Raw genomic sequence first — 9,999 nt, 5'->3', positions numbered from 1 at the left:
ATGCTTTCTCCTATACTGGTAAAACAATTGGAAGATATTTTTTTCCAAAAACGGAAACATTTGTCAAGTTACATGAAACAACTTTCTTAGTGGTTTGGATATTGACCCAACGATTGTGTGTAGTGTGTTGGATTTGATTTTAGACTGGTATTCTGGCAAAAAAAACATTTATATAATTTAAAAATATGTTTTTAACAAAAAACTGGAATAATTGAAACTCACTCAAGGTGTAAAAAAACCACACATTTTAATGATGCAGGCAAGTTTGAGAACATTTGATTTTAAACAGCTGAAAATATAAATAAAAAAATATCAGTAATTCATAGTGGGGTGATGCCAGAGCACTTTATTTATATCTAACTGTAACAAGTCTTTATGATAGTGAGTTCTATAAGGGAGAGAAGTTGACTGGTTTCACTTATTTCAATGGACTTTGAAAGACTTCCAATACATGTGTGAACCGGTGTCTCCTTCCAATGTGGTCCAGACAGAGGCACGACTTTGTGAAAGTTATAATAAAGAAAAGAAGCAGCCAAGCAATCAGTGGTACCATTTAGATTGAAAACAATTAAGCATACTCCCATAAATATCTCTAAACAGAGAAATATCACCAAATGAGCAGTTGAGGCAAGAAGCTTGAGTCCAAGAGGTCGGACTCCTTTTTTCCTGAATGTTTTATCTTTACCCTTCGTCCCAATATCTTATTTTCCTTTGATCAGGAGAGCATCAAGCAGCAACTGTAATCATGTGCTATCCAGCAATAGCAAAGATTATAAGTCCGATAATGACAAGTCCTGCTACCACTCCTATGCCAATAAACACAAATTTCATCTTCTTGTTCTGCCATCTTTCCTTTTGCTTCACCTGATGGCTGGTCTTTTCAAACTTTTTACTCTGTGAAAAAATAAAACACAATGAGGAGATTACATTACGTTGTGTAAATGCTTACATGACTGATATTCATACACATATGCCAGGATACAACAGTATAGGCCCAAAGTCAACAAACTAACTTGTATAAGAATTCGTAAGACAACTTACTAAACATATCTAGTGCATGAAAGACATTTTTCTATGGATCTTTTCTGATACTTACTACTTACCCATTTATAATGAACTATAAACTGAACTTCAAAGGCAATTCTGTAGTTTTCATGCATATTATTTAGAGTATACTACTATCAAGAGTACATATAGGGTATACATTTTCAGACATTTCTCTACTTTGCCTTTCTTTAAGCAATTCTATACATTTTTTGTATATTAACAATGGATGACCCGACTACTTTAGTCTGCCCACAGATCAACTAAAAAAGGTCAGATAATTTTCGCATTGCCCCGTTAACCTGTGTTACGCTGTTCTTATAGTTCAGAGAAAACTAAATAAAAAAGCTGCTGTTTGATGCTCACGGAACTTCAACAATGGACCATATCACATGTGATGTGAAGTGAGCTGTTTGTAATGATGAACCCACAGAAAATGATCACCCAACTCTGCAGTTTCTTGTGTTTTTCAGTTTCTTGTTGTTGTTTTTTTGGTCCTCACCTTTTTCATACACAACCTGCTCAGTACCAAAAGGCAGTCAGACAAAGTGGGGAATGGGGGGGAATTAGCAACTGAAGAGTGAGTTATTACCCTCTGGAATTGTAGGAGAGGAAAACAGCGCTAAAGGAAGTGTGTCGAGTGCTACTTACTAATTCCACAGATGTCTGTCTGTCTTTCTGTCTGTCTGTATGTGGAATGCATATTTCACAAACTTGTTGATCATAGACAACAGTTTAACTGCAAGTAAACCAGGTAGAATGAGTGCAAACCATAGAGTGTCCAGCACACAAACAATAAAAAAGTGACAGTAAATTGTCAACTGTTTGAAAAGGACTCACTAATGACAATTCTAAAGTAGACTCAAGAGTATATCAAAGAAGCAGTCTTTTTTAAAATTATAATATATTTATATATTACTTACTATACGGAAAGGGAAGATAAAACATAAATTGTTAAGAGCATTATATTTGAAAATAATTCAAGAAGTCTCTGTCTGTCAGAGATCTTTGTGGCAAAGCTTTAGGGTTCTGTGGACTGAGCAGCTCTTTACTTTCAGCGGCTCAATTACTGCAGGTCACTTTTACAGTTTCAGAAAGAAAAGGTGCAGCATTAACAAAGGCAAAGTAAACAACCCACTCCAAACAGGCAGGTTTAGAACAGACACTGCACTAGTTAGACTTAAATAATACATTTCTACATAATGACTCCTGTATTTAGAGCTGGTTCTTGCTGCCTCCAACAAAAGTTTACACAATCTTGAAACATTACTACTGAATGAACTTGTTATAAACTGTTGCAATATTTGAAAACAATATTCAACCAGCATTCATAACATTAGCGTTTATTTGCAGCCATGGTTCTAAACATTGTAAGTGGGTCATTCCGTGCTTTGTGGGTAGCAAACTTTGCTTTTATCAGAGTCCTCTGCTGGTGGAAAACCTCTTACATAAGAGTCAGAAAAAAAAAATAAAAAGGTGGAGATGCACCACAGTGAGCTAAAAGATTCTGTGGGGAGCTGCAGCGTCTGATAATAATTATCTGTGGGGTTGTCAATGCAAGGGACCCACTCAGATCCCATGTAGTCAATTGATCCATTGTAATGAAAGCAAAATGTTGATTGGTACATCATGGGGCCACATTTCTATGGTCTCATTAAAAACTTCCATGAGTGAGACTGAGCTGAACATTAGCTTGAGAGCTGCGTTCCCAGTTTGACTGTTTCTTACCCATGTTATCTGAAAGTGTAACAAGGTCGTTCTTAAAATTAAGAGTTGCTGTTTTGGAGAACTGCTCAACAATGTAATATAACACAGGCTGAATGGGCAATGTGGGAATGATGTGACCTGCTTTCTGACCCCCGGACGGACATTTGTCTCGTGGCATGTCCTGGACTCACTCTGTCATACCCAGGGAGACCAGCTCACTTCATTCATCTTAGGCAACAATAGGAAATACCTTTCTAAAAATAGCACCATAAAACACAATCAGGATGTAAATTGTACATTTGTTTTCCTCTCCAGCTCCACCTAAAGTGTATTTATAGACATCAATATGATATTTCCTGGTTTCAATCCCTAGACCCTATAGAAATGGCGTGTTTGTGCAATTTGCTCCACTTATTCACCTTATCCATCCAACACAGAGACTTCCACTTAGTTTAAATAATGTTGTTTTAATCCTCCCTGCATACCCCTTCCAGCAGCACATCAGCCCTATCCTCCAGTTCACCCAGTTTGTCAGATCGCTCTTCAGCCTTGTTCAGGTTATCCAGCATGATGACCTTCACCTCCTCCACCTCGTCCTGGGCCTGCTGCAGCTGGTTCTTCCCATTTGCCTGTCCAATCAACACACGCAGAGTAAATTCATCTGGCAGCCTTTTCACATTAATTTACATTCTCACATTGTTTGGGCTTTAGTGAAAATAACACACATATTGGTCATTTCTTCCGTTAACACCCAGTGCCAGCTATGTGTTTCATGAGAGAATTTCCCAGCCGCCCGGACGTGACATATTTTATGCTATAGTATAAACAGAGGAAGTAATTTAACAATGACTGCCTGAATAGTCATTAGTACCTAAAGTCAGGAGAGTTATATTGATTTTAACAGTTGTTTTTCTAAATCTGTCTCTTGTAAGCCCGTCAAAGTTCTTTTTTCATGTCATCTGTACCATACAGAACAAGTAGCTCTGGATAAAATAATAAAATACGTGCATTTTTTTGTGCTACATAGGACATAGATTTCAACTATATAATAGTGTGGTTTGGATATTGACCCAATGTTTGTGTGCAGTGCGTTGGATTTGATTTTAGACTGGTATTTTGGCAAAAAAACATTTATATAATTTTAAAATATGTTTTTAAGGAAACAATATGGACAAAAATAGAATGTATGAGAAAAAAATTGAATAATTGAAACTCACTCAAAGATTTAAAAAAAACACATTTTAATGATGCAACTGCAAGTTTGTGTTACATTACTCTTTCCCATCTGAAGCTAATGATTGTTCATATTTACCAAATCCATCAAATTTGTGTTCTTTTCTGTCCTCTTGTACAAACACTTGTCTTTCCTCAAATCCTAGTTTAACTCGTCAGGTAACATGCATTCTGTCTTCATGAAGTCAGCTTGCTGCTCCTCTAAAGGGCGCTGCACTGGAATGTGAACAAGTATGTACAAGCAAATACGACAACAGTAGCAGCATAATGATGTCTGGTAAAAACATCAGTAATTCATAGTGGGGTGATGCCAGAGAACTTTATTTATATGTAACTGTAACAAATCGTTATGATAGTGAGTTCTATAAGGGAGAGAAGTTGACTGGTTTCACTTATTTCAATGGACTTTGAAAGACTTCCAATACATGTGTGAACTGGTGTATCCTTCCAAAGTGGTCCAGATGAAGGCATGACTTTGGGGAAATTATAATAAAGAAAAGTAACACTGCAAAAGAGAGCTGCTGAAATGAGTCGACAAATAAAGGTCATCAGTAAATGCCACATTCAACATTTTGTGCTCGTTAATATTAAAATGCATGAATTACAAACAATCTTTGTTCTCTGCCTATTCTTTCATCCCTATTAGCCATTGTACACACTCAACATACACACCTAATCAGAATGCAAACAGTAAATGAGACACTCCCCACACTCTCTGTTAGATGTCAAGCTGTGGCATATAGTAAACAGTGCTGTCAGATTGGGAAGATTTCCAGACTTGTCGCGTTTGATTATGTGAAGAATGAAAATAATAGTTGTCAGCTGATGATGCAAACATTGATTGGGTTTAGGATCACTGTGATTTATGCAAACTGCATTTTATAACCATCTTCTATAAACTGTAGGAGTTATAGAGCACTGGATGGATGCTGTTGGATGTTAGTGCAACTACAGTTAATATTTTCATAATATGAATGTTTCAAAGAACAATATAAAAACTATGTGACAACGTCAAAGAGGAAACTTGTTTTGAGGAAGCGACAGAGAATTATCGCCTGAATCTTCCACTAGTCCTCCAAACCTGAAACATGCTGGTAGTTGTTCCCGTACCCTCTGATACCAGCCATAGAAAAACAGGCGTAGCAAACCTTGATTGTCATGGTTACAGTGATAGAAATGAGGAGTGCACTGGGAGCGGTAAACCAGACCTCCATCGCTATGGTTACAATGATTAATCATGCATTTCAGTTTATAAAACGTTTGGTTACGTTCAGGCACAAAAACGAGTTTGTTAGGTTTAGGGATTTTGTTGACCCATCAAGCTCTTTACACTTAGTCACCTGAATTCTTTGCTCCTGTCATAAATAGTACGTCCTCTCGCGGTCGCCTAATAAAATGGCGCTGTGACGATGAGTCAATATTGACATATGGATCTGATCAGGGCGGGACTGTGATCGTATTAAAGAGGTTTGAGGCTATGACAATGCATAGAGAAGTTATAATAAATCCATCTTTTTTTGCAATCACCAAACTTTGACGCCACACCATGGTCACACCGTGTGACGAAAATTCACAATTTGAGTTAGTTTTATCTCCAAGGAGTCAAGATGACACTCACCGAATTTGAGGTTGATCTGATGAAAGCTCTAGGAGGAGTTTGTTCAAATACACAATGTGTAAAACAAAATCCAAAATGGCTGACTGTTGCCTTAATCAAATTGGTGCCGGGCACTTTTTTTCAGTTCGGTCAACGAATTTCATGAAGATCGGTCAAACCAGACGGAATTCCTGTGTTTTAGGGGTGTCACTTTTGAGCCATTTTGCCGCGCCCGTTTCGAATTACTCCAGAATACACACGTCTTCATCAGGCCTGAAACGCCCGCGAAGTTTGGTGACTTTTCGAGTATGTTCAAGCCTTACTAAAAAAGCGATTCATTTTCCTAACTAATCAAACTAAAAGCAATAGGGCCTTCGCACTGCCGGTGCTCGGGCCCTAATTAGTGTTATTAGCTCTTTTTGGAAATTATGTATTATATCTGTATTTCGTTCATGTTTTCTGTTAGCAAAATATTTTTCAAAAATTGTTAAATTAAAAAACAGAAAACTGAAAAAAGCTACCTGTACTGACATGTCTTCCTGAAGAATGTCAGACTGACATGCTGTTTTATAAACACAGCAATAATCTTGCAGTGCATTTTGAAGTCGTAGCACTGTGGCCTGTTTCTCAAGTAGATGGAAGCAAGAGTCCATTCATATGTTACTGTATGACTCAAATAAGAATTATTGAAGCATTCCTAAAGAAAATAGAATAACAGCCAAACCGGTTATGAGACATGAAAATAATAAAGTGAAGTAGGACATGTTTTCCTACAGTTATAAAGATTACGATCTCGCAGCTGTTGACAAAAACCTCTCAGTCTGCTGTGACGATAAAGCAGCACAAGAGGACAACTGTGCACGTAAGCTCAGCAGCAACTGTGTAGGTTTGACCTTGGAGTAATTAATAACCTGACAGTTCTCCGTCACCTTTGCTCATGAGCTAAGTGAGGAAACCTGCATCTCAGAGGTTAACAGGAAGAGGAGAGCAACAGATAGAGAAAAAAACACAAGAACTCTCTCAGCATCTTGATTTGGTTAATAATTCACTGTCATTTCCTGTGAAGGAAAAGTCTTTACATACAGGATGAGCGACATCCTGTATGTAAAGGATGAGCGACATCCTGTATGTACAGGTTCACAGTCAGATTGTGAAGCAGGCTGAGAATTGTCTTGTGGACGACTGTTGAAACCTGATTGACAGATGCCCTGAAGGCCCATTTATCTCATTCTGGACACAGCAAGCCGTCAGACTGAACAATGGTCAGTGTTTAAAAATCCGCCGACTTTGTATTAACACAGGGACTGCTGCCCCTTCCAGTTCCCCACCGTCCTTCCTTCCTTCCCTCCCTCACTCCCTCCATCCTGCCAGCGTTAATGTAGGTACCTGGCATTAGCCAGGGAAACCCCACCTACACCACATAATAGCTTGGTCATTATGGTGTAGTATGTGTGGTACTTCATCTGATTTGAACAACATTGTTAATTCATTGTGCCACCATCCTTCATTGGTAACTTCATAAAGCCATAATAAAAATGGTTTCACTGTGAAAGGATAACAACTGTGAGAGATGATGCAGAGGAGACAATAGTTATTATGTTATTAAAATTAGTTATAATAATTTATCTACCTTCTAATTCCACAAACGTCTGTCTGTATACTGAATGCATATTTCGCAAACTGTTCATCTTATCAACTTCATACTTGGCATGTGTAATGTAAATTATATGAGAAAGTGCAGTGGCGAGTTTGGTACGATTTGGACATGTGATAATTTACATATTAATAAACGTTGGCTAAACAAGCAACTGCCGCTCTGTAGCAGTCAGTGGGGCGTGACAATGACAACAGGCAGTCTGTGGACCGAGTTGAATCTTCTTCTACATCCTCGAGTAAACTACAGCAGTGGTCAGCACCTGGCAGCCTGCGGTCTAACAATATCGGTCCCGTCGGATCTTTTTGAAAGTCAGCTTCAGTCTAAGAAAAACATTGGCAGTAAAATGTTCATCGCAAATAAACCGGGTAGGATGAACACAAAGTTTTCCAACGTCACTTTGCGCCAAAGACACAAAAGTGACAGTATACTGTAGAAGTGTTCTAGTGTTGTAGAAGGACTCACTATACGCGTTAAGACAGCACAAGCAGCCCATCCAAACAGACACCTGCACAATGTTTATTCAACTTATTTGCATGTGTTTGATCCATCACTTAAATACTAGTCTTGCTACTTCCTGATTTAGATCACACTCTATTTAAGTAGTCAATATGATCACACAGCCAATAATACCTTTGTCTGATTAGAACTTTTTTGTGTGTTGCTTTATACTGAAGTTATGTGTTCTATATTACTCTTATTCCTCAGGGGGATTTCCACCTGTCACAAAGCCCTCTCTCACAAACAGTCTTCATTAACTGGAGGAGTTGACAGCAGCTACAGTGTCTCCTGCCCCATGTGTGCAGTAATATTACCTTACACGACTTTTTCCCACTGACTGGGCTCAAGTCGTACTTTGTACCGGAGCAGACTTCCCCCTCTCCTCTAATATAAGCTCATTCATGTGTAGATTAACCCGGAGCAGACTCGTGTTTACTCACCATGTCTGTGGAGTCTGTCGCTGTGCCTGTGTTGGAAGATGTCACCGGATCCAATGCATTTAAAAGTGCGACCCCGGTCAACTTTAGAAACAGGAAACGCAGTGAAGCAGCTCTGCGCGTCTGCACCTTCAAGCGAGCCTGTGCCCCGTCCTGCGCCTATTCTCCGATGTGCTCTTCTTAGAGTCCTCTTCTCTGTGTCCTTGTCTCTGCGGCCCTGTCTCTGCGTCCTTGTCTCTTACTGTGAACTCACTTTCACTTTCCAGAGCTCCCTCTCTCTCCTTCTCTTTTATGGACGGGGCCGTCTGGAGCCGACGCGTTCACGGTATTCCCGGAAATTGTACAGTTACCAAAAGTGATTACGTGACTCACGCTGGAGTTGTCCTGGCCGCTGGAGCTGCTTTCAGACAGGGACTTAACAAACTGCTGCTTCCACTCTGTTCACTAATAAGTGATAGTAAGAACCAGCTTATAATACATTATTAGGTGTTTGGTGTTAGCATGCTCCTGTCTGTTTTCTGGTTGCTGTACAATAACTATATGAGTACCTCTGTTTTATATAAGTAATATACAGGTTTATATATATATTTAATGTTCAGATGATAGACAATCATTAACAGTTGGTTAACAGTAATGTGTTTAAATACAGGCCAACTGACTTGCTGAGGTCTACAGTATTATCCAGTGAATGCTTTGTCAGGGATTTCTGTAAATTGCCATGAGCACAGGAGGTTTGAAGATCTGTTTGTGAATCCACTGGTGACACATTCTCTTAAAGCTCCAAATGCAGAATAAGGATAATATGTGATTAGAGAAAATTTGGAAAAACACATAAGAGAAGCCATAGGTGGAGGTGTACACAATACAAAAAGTACACAGATACTACTGGCAACTTTCGATGTTGGAAGCTAAAAGTGAACTGGGCACATACTTGCACGTGATCTGGGAGTGTTCCTTGGTTCACCCATTCTGGTGCGAAATATCTGAAATATTTGAATTGGCCAGGTTCAGCTTCACCATTAAACCCACATTTCTGTCCCCTCAGTGACAGAGTAATAATATCCAATACAATGAATATCAAACTCAGTATTTTAAAAGTTGGTCTTATCACGGCTGTAAGACTATTAAAAAACTGGCAAATGGCAAAAGAATGGATAATGAAAAAATTAAGATTTCATCATATTAACAAATACTGTGTAGAATTAATAATGGAGGGACATGGGAACACGTCTGGCTTCATGTCAAGCTGAGCCTAAAACTAAATGTATATGTAAATTTATGGCTATACAGTATGCATAGTTTATTATTTTCTATGGTGGGTTTTCCCCTCTTGGATAAATCTCTAATGTTTCTGCTATTTGGCATGCTGCACTCTTTTGTTGTGCAAAAAAGACATTTGAATTCCAAGAAAAAAGGAAATTGGGTTGTGAAATTATTATTTTGTGGTTTTGTATGTGCAGTATTCTGGATCTGGTTGGTTTGTAAACCATCATTTTTTAAAATCATAACTACAGCAAATGCCAAGCGTGAAATTCATAAATGTCTAGAAGTTCATGATAGTCTATGATGGGGTAACAACAACCATTCAATAAGTCATTATACTGCTTGCGATAGGGGATCAAGCTATTTCATCATGTTTCAATTCACCTACAGTAGTAAAAGTCAAATGAAGCTCCTTTTTCATATTGATGTAGGCGACCTGGAGAGCATGAACTCTGCATCAACATCTGTTGTTAATAACATGCTTTGATGTCAATAAGGATTTCCCTCTCATGCAATTTCCTTTTTTCACATGCATTTCCATTTTGTCCCCTGGAAATTACGAG

General features: G+C 38.5%; 1 protein-coding gene across 2 annotated transcripts; it reads right to left on the bottom strand.

The window, feature by feature from the left end:
* Window positions 1-230: 230 nt before the first annotated feature.
* Window positions 231-8,491, bottom strand: vamp5 (vesicle-associated membrane protein 5). 2 transcript variants are annotated; one of them, XM_035166394.2, is made up of 3 exons: window positions 8,177-8,491; window positions 3,237-3,389; window positions 231-894 (listed from the first exon to the last, which is right to left on the bottom strand). In XM_035166394.2, exons 1-3 carry the CDS (start codon window positions 8,177-8,179, stop codon window positions 751-753), a joined length of 300 nt encoding a protein of 99 aa, XP_035022285.1. In that variant the 5' UTR covers window positions 8,180-8,491; the 3' UTR covers window positions 231-750. The 2 variants fall into 2 exon arrangements, with proteins under 2 accessions (XP_035022285.1, XP_035022286.1); XM_035166395.2 differs by having other exon boundaries at window positions 3,237-3,380; window positions 8,177-8,486.
* Window positions 8,492-9,999: the final 1,508 nt, after the last annotated feature.

This window comes from Hippoglossus stenolepis, chromosome 9 (assembly GCF_022539355.2).
Source record: "Hippoglossus stenolepis isolate QCI-W04-F060 chromosome 9, HSTE1.2, whole genome shotgun sequence".
Taxonomy (NCBI): domain Eukaryota; kingdom Metazoa; phylum Chordata; class Actinopteri; order Pleuronectiformes; family Pleuronectidae; genus Hippoglossus; species Hippoglossus stenolepis.
Note: the sequence above shows the minus strand (reverse complement) of the source record. Positions and strands in the feature narration are given on the sequence as shown.

Excerpts from the sequence above, each read along its gene's own strand:
- vamp5 (XM_035166394.2), bottom strand. Across the intron at positions 895-3,236 it reads CTGATGTGCTGCTGGAAGGG|AGTAAAAAGTTTGAAAAGAC; the intron begins GTATGCAGGGAG and ends ATTTTTTCACAG.